This window comes from Dipteris shenzhenensis, chromosome 9 (assembly GCF_047967505.1).
Source record: "Dipteris shenzhenensis isolate YYH24624 ecotype China chromosome 9, Dip_SZ_1.0, whole genome shotgun sequence".
In the NCBI taxonomy this organism is placed as follows: Eukaryota; Viridiplantae; Streptophyta; class Polypodiopsida; order Gleicheniales; family Dipteridaceae; genus Dipteris; species Dipteris shenzhenensis.
Window position 1 is genome coordinate 58592313 of NC_141604.1, and position 15272 is coordinate 58607584.

The 15272-nt window shown below is 40.3% G+C and overlaps 1 protein-coding gene across 3 annotated transcripts; it reads left to right on the forward strand.

The window, feature by feature from the left end:
* Positions 1-4185: 4185 nt before the first annotated feature.
* LOC147898899 (uncharacterized) lies at positions 4186-6255 on the forward strand. 3 transcript variants are annotated; one of them, XR_015541606.1, is made up of 5 exons: positions 4186-4339; positions 4445-4574; positions 5467-5532; positions 5637-5818; positions 5962-6069. XR_015541606.1 is itself a non-coding variant. In XM_087379907.1 (5 exons), exons 1-5 carry the CDS (start codon positions 4284-4286, stop codon positions 6079-6081), a joined length of 438 nt encoding a protein of 145 aa, XP_087236033.1. In that variant the 5' UTR covers positions 4186-4283; the 3' UTR covers positions 6082-6255. The 3 variants fall into 3 exon arrangements, 2 of the variants coding, with proteins under 2 accessions (XP_087236033.1, XP_087236034.1); XM_087379907.1 differs by having other exon boundaries at positions 5637-5702; positions 5962-6255; XM_087379908.1 differs by lacking the exon at positions 5467-5532 and having other exon boundaries at positions 5637-5702; positions 5962-6255.
* The last annotated feature ends 9017 nt before the right edge of the window (positions 6256-15272 follow it).

The following is a 15272-nucleotide window of genomic DNA, read 5'->3' on the forward strand; positions in this document are numbered from 1 at the left end:
CAAGAAGAAGGATGGCTCATTTAGAATGTGTATTGATTACATGGATTTGAACAAAATGACAATTAAGAATAGGTTTCCTATCCCTAGAATTGATGATCTACTGGATGAGCTTAGAGGGGCAAAGTACTTCACAAAGATTGACTTAAGGTCAGGCTATCATCAAATAAGGATGAAGGAGGGAGATGAACATAAAACTGCCTTCAGGACACATTCAAAGTGATGGCATTTAGTCTAACCAATGCACCTGCAACTTTCCAAGCCCTAATGAACAAGGTATTGCAGCCTTTCCTCTATAAATTTGTGTTGGTATTCTTTGATGATATATTGATCTACAGCAAAACGAAAGAAGAGCATTTATTGCATGTCCAGCAAGTATTGGAAGTATTGAGGACACACCAGTTGTATGCCAAATCAAGTAAATGCACTTTTATGGCTAAAGAAGTGGAATATTTGGGCCATATTGTCAGCAGTACTGGCATTAAGGTGGATCCCAGCAAGGTGAAGTGTGTAAAGGATTGGCCTATACCTCAGAATATCACCCAGCTGAGAGGGTTCCTTGGTCTAGCATCATTTTATAGAAGGTTTATAAGGCATTTTGCCAAATTGGCAGCTCCTCTCACTGATCTTCTAAAAAAGAATGCATTCCAATGGTCTGATAGTGCCAATAAGAGCTTTGAAGCATTAAAGGAGGCATTAACTTCAGCGCCTATCTTGGTATGTCCTGATTTCTCTCAACCTTTTATAAGTGAGGCTGATGCTAGTGGAAGGGGCATTGGAGCTGTCCTAAAAGTCGGAAATTGGATGACAAGGAGTCAAGTTTCCACATTTATGACCAAGAGATGTTGGCAATACTTCATGCAATCAAGAAGTGGCACCACTACATTTATGGCAGCCATTTCAAGGTCAAGACTGATCATAAGACTCTCATATATTTTCTATCTCAGTCTTCTCTATCACCCAAGCAAAGGAGATGGCTATCCATTGTGCAAAACTATGACTTTGACATAGATTACAAGATGGGCAAAGAAAATATTGTGGCAGATTCTCTTTCCAGGATATGGGCTTGTACTTTATCATCTATTACTGAGGTTTATAAAGATTGGATCCATGGCATTCAAGAAGAGTATCTCAATGATCCTCAAGCAGCTGCTATGTTCCAAGACTTGCAAGATCCTGACTGTCAGCAATATCTCAATTTCAAGCTGCACAATGGGCTCTTGTGGTATAATGATAGAATATTTCTTACTGAAAATTCCTCCTATAAGCTGCTAATCTTACAGGAATTTCACTCATCTCCTATGGCTGGGCATATAGGCCTCAACAAGACGTATGATAAGGTAAAACAGAGTTTTTACTGGAAGGGACTTTAAAAGGATGTTCTTGCTTATGTTCAAAGCTGTAAGCCCTATCAACAAAACAAGGAGTTGAATTTGAGGCCAGCTGGTCTACTACAACCTCTACCTATACCTCAAGGTAAATGGACACATATCAGCATGGACTTCATTACAGGCCTACCATTGACCTCTAAGGGTTGGAACAGTATCCTTGTGGTTGTTGATAGACTTACCAAAGCTGCCCACTTCATTCCTACTAAGACCCAATTTACAGCTTCCAAGGTGGCTAAGCAATTCATGGAGAATGTGTTTAAATTACATGGACTCCCTCAGGAAATTGTGAGTGATCGTGATGCTAAGTTCATGGGGCATTTTTGGCAAGAGCTTTTCAGTTCTATGGGAACACTTCTTACCCCAAGTACAGCAGATCACCCTCAAACTGATGGGCAAACAGAGAGGGTTAACCGCTGGTTGGAAGAGTATCTAAGGCATTTTTGCTTTGATACCCAAGCATCGTTGAATCAATGGTTGCATCTAGCTGAATTTTGTTATAATACCACCAAGCATACTTCAATTGGTATGAGCCCTTTTGAAGCCATGTTTGGCTGTAAAGCTCATGTCCCATCAACCATTATTGATCAAGCATTGACAAGCCAGCAAGCCAAGGATGATTTGGCTCACATGACTGCTCTATTATAGCAATCTATTACAGCAATGTAAAGATAGTATGGTAAGGGCCCAAGCAAGGATGAAGGATTATGCTGATGAGCATAGGAGAGAGCTTCATTTTGAAGAAGGGGATTATGTATTTATCAGATTACATGAGTCTAGGCATGCCTCCTTGAAAGGTAATACCAATGTTAAACTTGCTCATAGGTATTATGGACCTTACAAGGTTTTGAGGAAAGTTTGGGAAGTGGCTTATGAGTTGGAGCTTCCACTGTCCTCTAGAATACACAAAGTATTCCATGTATCGCTGCTCAAGAAGTATTTGGGACCTAAGGAGCAAGTTATGGAAGAGCTACCTCCCATGGATGAAGAGGGCCAAATTGAGTATATACCTGAGAAGATCCTTGGATTTAGAGATCATGTGTTGAGGAACAAGTCCTACATGGAATATCTTATCAAATGGAGAGGTCTACCTGATGAGGAGTCTTCTTGGCAGCCATCTACAATTGTGGAGCAGTACCCTCAATTGCTTAGCTGAATTCTATGGCCAAAATTGAGTCTTTATGAGCAGATTTGATTTTCTCTTGCTATATAGCATATATGGACCAGCATTCACTATCCTTTCTCAGATCAGCATGTCTCTCACTGGATTATATGATCAGATCTGTTATATTGGACAGCATAGCTCTTCCACCCAATTGCTTGATTTCTTGGGAATATAATATGATCCATTTATAGATCAACATGCCTAAGGGAGGTATTTGACTGAGAAACTTCATTGTCAGTTGATATGACCAGAATTGAGCTGTTCAGGTTTACAAGGAGCATTGTATGTCCAGGTTACAGCCTTTTCAAATTTGAGGACAAATTTTTATTTGAGGAGGGAGGATTGTAACAGAGGGTTACTTTTTACTTAGACTAAAAGTTAGTAGAAAGGCCTTTATTGGCTTGTAAGTGTTTTCTTCTTTTTTAGGGGATACCATAAGTTGCCACGTGGCATCCTAGGAGGTAATCCCATAAGCAATACTGCTTTGTACTACCCTGGGCCATACCTATATAAGGGCTCTAGTTGTACTTGGCAAGACAATTCATGACTTGTACTTCATTACTGAAATAGAACTTACAGCAAGAGTTCAATACTCAGCTGAATTCTAAAAAGGATTGATTTCCTCCTGTCCTTGTGCAGCCCCTCACAAGTCTCTGTTGCAGGTCCAGCCCATGACCTTCTACCCCTACCTTTTTCCTAAAACATAAGGTACTACTCTATTCTAACCTTCCTGCATATTCTACCAAATTTGGGTGTGTTTACTATCAGTTAGGAGCAGTCCTGTTGCACTCATGCCTTGCATTCTCGGTTCAAAATAGCCTTAGGATGTCCCCATTGCAAATCTTGTGATAATGCTCTTGAAATTTATCTGTGGGAACACCTATGCACCATTCATAGTTAATCTTTGGCATGAGCAAACACGACTGATGGTCATTGTGTTCAAAGGATCTCTAGCTTTGTTGTGCCATCATTTAGAAAGATTGGAGTGTAGAGATATATTGGCATACTTTTGATGCAGCTAAAGACCTTGACCTCTGGGACATAAGCTGTACTTACGATGTCATTCCAACAAATCGAATGACAAATCATGACATCTAGGGCATAGTCAAATAAGCTATACCTAGGAAATGGCTGCCTCATAGTTCCGAGGTTGTGCAGTGGCTAGAAGAGCACGGGCCTCTCAATTCAAGTTTTCAGAGGGTTGAAAATTTTCTCCATACATGGCAATAAATGTAGATTGGCTGATGCATGTTACTTGTAAGAAGTGGTTTCCTTTCAAAGTACAATGTAGTCTTGATCCATATGTGGTTTTTTGACTGTTGGAATCAAATAAAATTGCAACACAGTTGCCAATCCCAGAAATTGCTTCTATCCTGCTCATCCTTGATCTCTTTAAGACCACGAGCATCGGAGCTTATGTTGCTATGGATGGAAATATTTGAGGGACGGATCAATCCCTTAATTATTTAAGCTTAAAATGTTGGAGCAACTCATGTTTTTGAAGTTGTGGGCAATCTTTTGCTACATGGCTGAGCTGATGTCAGTAGTAATAAAAGTTTGCCTTGTTGTACTTTTATGTCTAAATGTAGAGAGACCAAGCTAGCCTTCTTACTTTCTTTTGATTCTTCTTTTCGTTAGGGTTGCTAGTTACTACCTCCCCTATCTTCTCGCTTGGAGACGAAGAACTCTATCCTTGGTTTCACTAAGGTTTCAAATGCACCGAAGCCTTCACAATGAGAAATCCTCTTCTATTTGTATGGAAGGCTTTCACCCTCCATTCTTCGTTTACGTAAGAACACATGTACAAACAACTTCCCCAAAGCAAAGGAGAATACATACCTTGGAAACTCAGCTTGAAAGTTGAATGTTGCTTGCTGTTGTAGGTCTGTTGCAGGCTGCAGCACAGGTACCTCCCGGAAGTACAATGTAATGGAGTGCATCGGTGTAGTTCTGAACTCATGCTCCCTTTGGTGACCTCAAACTCATCAAGCTTCACCTCGGAATGTCCACCTTTATCCTTTGTGGTACTTGCCTTGTCCTCAGATCCACTGACTGAGCAAACTGCCTTGTCCTCAGATCCACTCATCTGCTATCTTATGTTGTAATGCTTTGAGTGTGAGTGCCCACTTTCTTGTTGAGGGAGGTTTTAAAGAGTAGGTTGATCTGCAAGGGTTCTTGGATTGATGATGTCGTGTCCTGTGAATTATGTATAAGGCTGTCTAAGTTAAGCAATTAGGAAACTGGGTGATTAGCAAAGTAGGCTTAGGAGTTTTTGGTACAAGTGGCAGCTTGTCATGTGGTTAGGGCATATATGCTATGCGACTGTCACGGCTCACACTGGATGCTCACCTCCAATGTACCTCATCTAAACATGTACTGTACACGTTGTTTGCATTTTAGTGAAAAAACATTTCTGTACAAATGTGGACCCTAGGCATGAAAAAATTAAGGGCATTGGAACGAAGTGTCATGCTTGTGCGCCAGCTCTAAGTTTTCAACTTCCAAGGTTGAAGTGTTATTTTGGGGAATATTGATGAATTAGGGGATTTCTCCTCTTAAGATCAATCTTAAGGTGGAAGTGAGTAATCATAAGGCTATTTTTGTGGCATGACGTTGAACCACTTTCTAGCACTGGTGTGGAAACAGATTTTGCCTTATCACATTCAGAAAGCTTAGGTGGCTGAGAATCGGTACATTTATCCTGTTTTTAAATCTTCTATGCTGGTTATTTTACTCATTGAATAAATTTTGAGACAGCTTGCTTATTTGACACACTACTTGTAGAGCAGGTAGCTTAAGATTTTCGTAAGTAAGGTTGTGATGAATTCAGTTAGATGCTCATTGGAATGTAAAGTCACTTATCCCAGTTGAGCTCTGACAACTTTTGAACTATGCTGTGATTTATATCACTGTTAGGTGGCTGTCTTCAGTCCTACACCATTTGCACACTATTTGAACATCACAATTAACAATGTGGAGCAGGTAGCTTTCGATTGTCCATGTGAAGCTTCGATAAATGGTTTTACTGCTTGTTATAATTTGAACTCAATACAATGGATGCTCTGATGAATTTGTAAAATATGCAGGTATTTGGAAAAGGAATACAGTTTCCTAAAGAACAACCTTCAGCTGCAGCCACTTCAACATCCAAAGTTGGTTTCTCACGTGTTGTCTTCTCATAGTGCCTTAGAGATTGAGCTATATTTGTCAATTGGGGTGTTTCTTGGACATTTTGAACACTAGTGAAACCATTGTGGTCACACTCAACGTGCATTTCCATTAGTTGATTACGCTTTACTCCAAAACACGTGATCGATTTGAAGCAAATGCATTGACAGATGTTTATCAATTTGTAATTCCTCATTTCTGGTTAACAACTGACAATTCAAAGTTATACTTAAAATGTGACAGAAGGACGTCACAGGGATAGTCTGGATGGTGATTCGTTCCAGTTTGAGCAAAGGATGGAAGCATTGGGTGCACAAAGAATGCCTGCAAATCAAACAAACTCAAGACCCAGCCAAATTATAAAGAATTTCGGGGCAGATGATGACATAGAAATTTTGGATGTGCGAAACGGTCATGCTTGTACTGCAGAGGATGCTCAGCAAATAAATGGTGGACATGACAGAGAGGTTCTGCATGTCCTATCAAATGATAGTCATACAGATGGAGAGGTTTTGCACTACATGCATTCATCTAATACTGGGCATAATAATCTGTGCTCTGAAGCGAACCTTCTATATGTAGACCCGGATGCCAGAAATTGGAGGACCAATATATTTGTTCAGCCCCGATGTTCCCAAATGATGGCTATGATCAGCTACTTGATGATACCGACTTATTTCAGTGTTTACAAGTAAGGTCTTCTGTATTGTGAATGCCAATAATTAACACATTAAAGTGCCTTTGGAAGGCTGAAACTGACTCATTGGGCCTCGTAGGGTGGGTAGCAGGTGGTAGAAATACTGTGCCATGACCTGTTGTAGTGGCAGATATTACTTGTGAAAGGCTGTAAATGACACCTGGGCCTACCAAGGTAGCTGGCAGGTGGTAGAAATGCTGTGCGACTACCTCTTATAGTAGCGGTGTCAAATTAAACTCATTAAATGGATTTGTATATTGTAAGTAGATTTTCAAATGGTTTTTGCCACTTTAGCGGCGGCAGAGAGCGAGATTGCTTAAGAAGACAACAAGGTGAATGATATTTAATCATTCATAAGGCTTGCCCAAGATTAAAAAAAGCAAACAAAAAGGAATCCACTAGAAATGGTGCAGGAGATAAAGGGGAAAGAGGGAGAGAGAGAGAGAAGGAGAGGGGAGGGAGGGGGGGAGGGAGAAAAGATGGAGATGGTGTGTAGGAAGACTTCAGAAGATAAAGAAGGGGAGAGAGAGAGAGAAAGAGAGAAAGTCAACCACTTTAAAGTTTGCATTCAAGTCCAATGAAGAAGAGAAGCCACATATCAACATATTGTCGAATAGGCTAAAAAATAGCTTGAATATGGTGAAATGAATAGTTGCACCTAATAGGAAGTAAATCTGATCTGCTTAATAGTGCAAAATAGATGTGATTTTCTCGATGCTTGGTACTTCACTTGTAGGTGAGCTTGTGATTTAGATTATCCAATCATCTTGAGATTTGGAGCATCACTTTAAGAATTCACAATAGTTTCAATATTTTGCCTGCGTCAATTCTCACCAAAATGTAGTTTTAGGCCGTAACTTTCACAACATTTTCTTAGGGCTTTGATGTAGAACTTGCGACCATATTGATGCAGAAGTTTGGTAGATCTAAAAAATTTAAAATTTGACTCCCTAATAGTTGTCAACATGTGGCATCAAAGATTGGAACAACTTTGATTGACCAAATTTTGTATAGAGGTGTGTCATAGGCTCAGAATTACTTGCTCCAAATCTTAGTTGAAAAGGATAAGAGATTTTCACAATTTCCCATGATTAGATGCTTTGATACTAATGCAACAAGACAATCTATTTCTTGCTAGTTGTAGCTAAAGTGACCATTAACTAAACTATTCCTTGACCGATTCCCAAGTAATGAATAGTAATTGACCCAAAAGTGAATTGGAAAATGCACAATTAGCAAAGGGGAGCTTGTCTAGGATAGCATTTTAGGAAAAACAACAAGAAATAAGGTTAAAGGTTGGAGGTGAGTGCAGGTCATGGGAAGGGGACTTTACAATAGGGATTGTGAGGGGTTGCACAAGGATAGGAAGTATTGAATTCCTTCTTCGAATTCATCTTGATCAAGTACTTAGTTGTGAGTCACATTAATGACATATGAATGATCAAAGGTATGTAGAGTACAAGTATAATAAAATAGTCCTATTTATAGTTCCAGGGGTGGCTATAATTTGCCAGATTGATTATGGCATAAATCCACAAGTCCTACATGGAAACTTCTTAGCAGCCTACTAAAAGACTACTAACTAGCTAGGTAGATAGCTAACTAACTAGCTCGTTTGATATAGGTCTTATAGAAACTCTTTTGTGAACACCTCACAAAATTCAGCCTAAGCCTTGGGAGCAAAATTCTTTGCCTTCATCTCTTACCCCACGATGTGAAAGCCTTCCCTTGTAAATACATTTTAACAAGGGTTAGATGAATATTTTCAAGATAGTCAATGATGGTGAAGTGAGCTCCCCTCGTGTTTAACCAGGTATGCACATATTTTGGAGTCCTCTCTTATTGCTCAGCTGAGTGTATCTCAAGAGAAAAGGAGGGCATACCATAGTGTTTCTTATGGGCTTCTTGAGTTTGTTGCAAAACTAATATCCACTATTGTGTAGTTTGCATTTGGGTGAACTAACTTTGAAGAAAATTCACATCAATTTGAACCACTAGCATCTTTGGTGGAGCAAAGGTCCAACATCTTGATTGGGAGTTCCATTCCAAGATTTGGCTCCATGATAGAGAAAGAGGAGATGTAAGAAAGTGGGCTTGAAAAGAAACTTCTCTCTCTTGAAAAGAGAACCATAATTGCTTGAGGTTGGTGAGGAGAAAGCAAGGTAGAGCGATAACAAATTAGTTAGGATCGAAGTAGAAGTGGACTCATTGGTGTGGGAAGGAGGCTAAAGTAGAGATTGGATGGGATGTATAAAGTGTGAAAAGTATATGAGCCTAGAACATACCCAAACCCCTCCTAGGAACACCTGCATGTAGCCCAACACCATTGGCTTCCATTGCAAGAAGCAAACAGGCCATGAACAGCCCTAATATGACACAAAACACCCCCTAGCACATGTGCAAGGTCTTGGCTCAGCCTCCAGATAGCCAAACCTACTCCAGGATGGTTGGATCCACCACAAGGATCTGCTATCAATCACAAGGGCTTGGCTATCCATATGCAAAAGTATGCCCCTAACCTTATCCTACCCTATCCCGACAAGGGTGGGCACACCACAACAAAGTCTCACTCTCTTATCTAACCATGGTACATCAGGATAAGGTTTGATGGACCTACTTTGCGGTGCCCTTACTATTTTATGTGCTAACTATTTAAATACTCCCTACTTGGCCTCTAACCACCTCTGCCACGACTACTATATCTGCCTCTATGCTCTACCTTTACTCCCTCTCTTCCTAAGCTCTGCCTCTAATCAATCCCCCTCTAAGCTCAACCAACGACTTAGCCTACTTCTACGCGATGGCATCGACTCAGGTGCATGACCTTTTCTCTCTCTCTTTTCGATCGCCCTCGATATCCCCATGCTCTTTCTCCTACACAATAATGACTCATTGTTTGAAGTTGGCAAGCATTTCCGCTTTATATCGATTATGGGTAGACGTTTTCTTTGAATGTAGTTCCACGTGATTGTCTTTGGGTTCTCGGCTGTGGTGACTTTGATTACTAGTGTTGCATTTTGCTTCAATTGTGTGCATGTAGCATTATAGGAGTGCATGTCTCACTTACATACTTGCTTGAAGACTTACCTACCTATAGTTGATCGTTGCTTGTTGCTACGTAGTTATGATTGGCGTGGATATATGTAGTTGGCTTTACTTATCTTTTGCCACTTGGTTCCCGTCTCCTGATACTGGCGTTGTTGTGTAGGTTAAAGGTCACTGTGCCTTTACCCCGGTTATGTACAATACAATACTCAAATGCATATATAAATGAATGAAAAAGAAGATTAGGGTGTTCTGCACCGATCAAAACTTGTGTGGCTCTCTGTTTCTCTCTCTCCCTCTTCTGTTCTTGCTTCCGTTGAGAGCACTCTTAACTGGTATCAGACCCCGGGTGATCTAGCTGAGCGTGCGTGAATGCTTGGAAGCTCAGCAGCTCTGTGGGAGGAAGGAGAAGCTTTGTGGAAGCTTTGTGGGTGACTTTACTTGCATCCAAGTGTGAAGAGACCTTGGAGGAACCTTTGGAAAAGTCACTTTGGCTTTGCGAAGTGGTTTTGATAGCCTATTAAGTGTTTTCAAAGAAAAAGTCGTCTTTAAAGCTTTTCCCTGTTCCGTTCGATGACAGAGACTCCATATTGACTTATAGAGGCAACTATTGCTTGCTTTTGGTGTCCACTTCACTTCAGGAGCTTGGAAACACCTTCATTCTTGAATCTGGGATCATTTCATTGGATTTTTGACTCACTGTGTCAGTTCCTACGTTTTTCTGCCCGGGTGTTGAAATGCAAGTTTGGAGCAACCATTTGCAGATGTGTCAGTTCCGGTGGACTCAGGAGGTCCTAAAACTTCTATGTTGCTCATCATTCGCACTCCTGTGGAGTTTACAAACAGTTTTGTTTCCAAAAACGTTTTTCAGTCCGTGTGTTGGACCCAGTGATTGAGACCACGGTTTCCAAAACCGTCTGTCCCATTGCGTTCCGGACACCCAAAAACCCCTGTTTTGTCAGTTCTTACGCGATTCGGTGGAGTATTTTCAGAGTTATAGATCTTTGTGTATTCGATTTCGTCTCTCTATTATGCATTTTTCATTCTAAGGTTTTGAAACCTTAGATTTATGCCACATGGAAGTGGATAAGTGTTGACTCCCATTTCTCACTCATCGGTTGGGATTTTGGAGTTTCGGCAGAAGAGAGATATTTGTAGATTTTCTTGCTGAGTCCGATTATGCAATGGCACCCATGTTTTGAGGCATCTCAGATTCTATTTTCACTAGCGGTCTTTTCCGTGGGACCATGATTTCTTGAGCATACCTTATGCAGATCACTCTGGTTGCTGTTTGAGCCATGTGCGCTCATTCGTGTGTGTATTGGGTTGCAGAGGATGATTTATAGGCCATTTGGATGCATTGCGATCCTTATTGGATGTGCTGATAGGCCCAGATTGTCTTGTGGGATGCTATTTTTATGGACGCTTTGCACATGGATGCTATTTTATGTTGAGGGACAGCTTTGACACATTGTAGGTGATGCACTGATAGTGTGATGCTCTCTTGGATGAGATATTATTGATGCATATGCCCATGGACGGTGTTTATGCTTGAGCCATTTGGCACCTATTGGCATTTTGGATTGCCATTGCAGTTGGCATTTTCTTTTGGGCTAGATTTGGTCATATGCATGCATAGTACATGCACATGAGTCAGCTGCATCTTTTGATGCTTTGAGCTTTGAGTTTTGGTGATATTCCAGTCTATTGTGGCATACACATTGGGGTGCACCTGGTATTTGGTGTGATTCTCTCTTACAGGCACTAGCATTTGGGATTTTGCTTTATTTGCATCATGGCATCCTCTTCCATGTCTGAAAAGGAGTTTTTCAACATTAAAAAGTTTGATGGGATAAACTTTTCTTTGTGGAAAGAACAGATAAGGGATGTGCTTATTCAAAAGACGCAGATTAAATCCTTGGCAGGGATTGAAGCTAAGCCTGCAAATATGTTTGAGGATGATTGGAATAAGTTGGATGCATTAGCAAAGTCTACTATTAGACTTCATCTTGCAGAGTCAGTTTATTTCACAGTAGTAAATGAGCAGACTACGGAAGATTTGTGGAAGAAACTGTGTGCCACTTATGAGAAGGAAACTGCCTCTAATAAAGTTTACCTCATGAAGAGGTTGTTTGAGCTGTAGATGAAGGAAGGGGTCTCCATTTCTTCTCACTTGAATGAATTCAATATTATTTTCAGCCAGCTTTAGGCTTAAAAGATGAATTTTGATGCGGAGACTAAGGCAATATTTCTCTTATGTTCATTGCCATCCTCATGGGATACCTTTCGTACAGCTATAAGTAACTCTGCATCTGGTGGAGTATTGAAATTTGATGATGTTGTGGGTAGCTTGTTGGCTGAGGAGATTAGACGAAAGTCTATGGACGGCAACAAGCATGATGCAGCCTTACATGTGCAAAGGGACAGATCACAGTTCAGGGGGAAGTCCCAAGAAAGAGGGAAGTCTCGTAGCAAATCCAGGACACGGAACATTGAGTGTTACCACTGTGGCAAGAAGGGCCATATGAAAAAGGATTGCTACAAGCTGAAAAGGAGCAAAATGATAAGAAAAAGAATGCAAATTGGGGTGCAAATCAAAAGGAAGAGAGTCCAAGGGAGGACAAAGGAAAAGTGAAGATCGAGGAGATCAATGCAGTCACACATGATAGTGACAATGACGTTCTCTTCATGTCTAGTTTATCTGTAGAGTTGCTTACCACTTCAGATGATGTATATTCCCAGGATTTGGATTCTGGTGCTTCATTCCATGTTACTCCCCATAGGGAATGGTTCTCCACTTATGACAATGGAAAGACAGGTTGTGTGCATCTTGGAAATGACTATGCATGTAACATAGTGGGAGTAGGTGACATAAAGTTTTCTTTTGCCAATGGGTCTACATTTATTTTGAAACATGTGAGACATGTGCCTAAGTTGACCAAGAGTCTTATTTCAGTGGGTCAGCTAGGTGATGCTGGTTTTCACACCACTTTTGGCTTTCAGAGTTGGAAAATTCAGAAGGGCTCTATGCTTTTGGCCAGGGGTGCCAAGTGTGGGACTTTGTATCCCTTACATGTATCAGGGGTATTTGATCATGTTGTTGCAATAACCGAGTAGCCAAGCACTTCTTTGTGGCATTGCAGGTTGGGGCACATGAGCCAGAATGGAATGAAACTCTTATGCCGTTTGGGTTATGTACTGCATTTGAGTTTCTCTGATTTTGAATTTTGTGAGCACTGTCTCTATGGAAAGTAGACTAAATCAGCCCATAAAAGAAGGGGAAAGAAAGAGTTTGAAAAGCTTGATTTGGTGCATTCAGACGTATGTGGTCCCATGCCTACACAGTCATTAGGTGGGGCTGAATACTATGTGACATTCATTGATGATGCAACTAGGAAAGTGTGGGCTTATGCTATAGCTCGAAAGAGGATGTGTCCCAAGTATTTCAGAAATGGCTGGCCTTGGTTGAGAATCAGTCAGGTAGAACGCTTAAATGCCTATGGACTGACAATGGTGGAGAGTATCTCTCTCATGACTTTCAGCATTTCTGTGATACACGTGGGATTAAGAGGAAGCTCACATTCCCTTGTACTCTATAGCAAAATCCAGTTGCAGAAAAGATGAACCGTACCATTTAAGAAAGGTTGCAATGCATGCTTTCTAATGCAAGTCTTTCTGGTGGTTTTTGGGCTGAGGCAATGAAGACAGCAGTGCATGTGATCAATAGATCACCTAGTAAGAGTTTGGATGGTGGTATTCCTGAAGAGGCATGGAGTGCAAGAAGCCCTCTTACTCTCATTTGCGTATATTTAGGTGTGAGGCATATGCACATGTGCCAAAAGATCTTCGAAAGAAGCTAGATCCTAAGTCTAGGAAATGCATCTTTTTGGGTTATGGTGAAAGTGGAGAGATGGGCTATCGTCTCTGGGATCTAGAAGTAAAGAAGATCATATGCAGCAATGATGTAGTCTTCAATGAGAAGAAGATGCATAAGGCACCCATGAGGGATGTTGAAATGAGGAGAATCACTTTCCAGGATGTGAATCCACCTGCATATGTTGATAGACAGCAAGCTGTCCATGCACCAAATGTGCAAGAAATGGTACCACCAAATACTCCCACAGGTATATAATCAAGGGTAGATGATGGATCATCTATTGGTGGAAATGATGAGCCAAATGTGGCTGATATGCAGGTGGGATAGCAAGCTGAAATGCCCTTGAGAAGATAATCTAGAATGTCTAGACCGCTTGATAGGTTTGTTTCAGGGGTAAACTATGTAATGCTTACTGATTGCGGGGAGCCTTCTTGCTACAGAGAGGCTATGATGCGTGAGCATGAACGCAAGTGGGAGTATGCTATATGCAATCAGAGATGAGTTCACTTATGAAGAATAAGACTTGGGACTTGGTTTCTTTGCTACATGGAAAGAGCATTGCCATGTAAATGGGTCTACAAGATGAAGGTCACAGGTGATGATGTGCCTAGGTACAAGGCTCGTTTGGTTGCTAAAGGGTTCAAGCAAGAGAAGGGTGTGGACTTTGATGAGATATTCTCTCCGGTTGTGAAGATGACCACACTTAGATGCATGCTTGGACTAGTGGCAGCAAAGGATATTGAGCTTATGCAGATGGATGTCAAGACAGCTTTCTTGCATGGGAATTTGCATGAGGAAATTTACATGGTGCAGCCGGAAGGCTTTGAAGAAAAGGGCAAAGAGCATTTAGTTTGTAAGTTGAAAAAGAGTCTCTATGGTCTTAAGCAAGTGCCTAGAGAATGGTATCAAAGTTTGATGCTTTCATTCGGTCCCAGGGTTTTAGAAGGAGTGAAATTGATCACTGCCTCTATACTAAAAGGGCTAAGGATAATAGCATGATAATCCTGGCACTATATGTGGATGATATGCTATTGGCTAGCAAGAATACTTATGAGCTAGATGCATTAAAGGACAAGTCTTGGAAATATTTGATGATAGTACATATCTCTTCTTGACTAATTACGTAATCCCTCCTAATAATCTCATTTTCCTAAATTTTTATAGTTTATAATGGTATGATAAACTGTGTGCAAGTTATTTAGTTACTAACTTTTGATCAGTCACTATATAATATGGTAATAATTTTCCTATTAACCTTTATTCTTTGTTTCATTAATTTATGTGTCTATCATGCTTCACCTTCTTCAAATTCTTTTAAGAATTTATCTAACTTCAATAACACTTTTCTTTACTTCTCAGTTATTTTCCTAACCATTATTTTAATTTTATTTTCTAATTTTATTTTTGCCTCCTATATGGAAGGCTAGCTAATTAATGTTTTACTTCCTGGATGGAACGTTAGAAAATATTTTAATTTATTTTAAATCTTTAATTTTGCCTCCTTTATGGAAGGCTAGTCAATTAATTCTCTCTCTAACTCTTTTTTTGCCTCCTCTATGGAAGGCTGGTAAGCCTCCCCTTTTTTTCAGAGTGAATTAACCCCTTGTCTCTAAGTGGACGCTTTTTATCTCCCACCTTAAATATTCTAAACTGTTAACTTTTCCCTTTTAATTAATTAATTTTTTCTTAAACTTATATCTCTATGAACTATTTTTAAATTCTCTTTGTTTTTGCATCTTATATGGGTGACAAGCTAACTAATGTTGTGCCTCCTTGATGGAAGGCTAGGAAATACTTTAATTTTTGATCTTTCTTAATTCACTCAGCAATTACAACCTCATGAAGTAAGTAAGGCAAGTCATAGCGCTACCAATGTTGCAAAATGAAGCCTATCATTAAGTTAGAGAAAGATTCAGAGTTTGGTGTGAGATGATC

Excerpts from the sequence above, each read along its gene's own strand:
- LOC147898899 (XM_087379907.1), top strand. The coding sequence starts at position 4,284 with ATGAGAAATCCTCTTCTATTTGTATGGAAGGCTTTCACCCTCCATTCT. Across the intron at positions 4,575-5,466 it reads GTCCACCTTTATCCTTTGTG|GTGGCTGTCTTCAGTCCTAC; the intron begins GTACTTGCCTTG and ends TATCACTGTTAG. Across the intron at positions 5,533-5,636 it reads CAATTAACAATGTGGAGCAG|GTATTTGGAAAAGGAATACA; the intron begins GTAGCTTTCGAT and ends TAAAATATGCAG.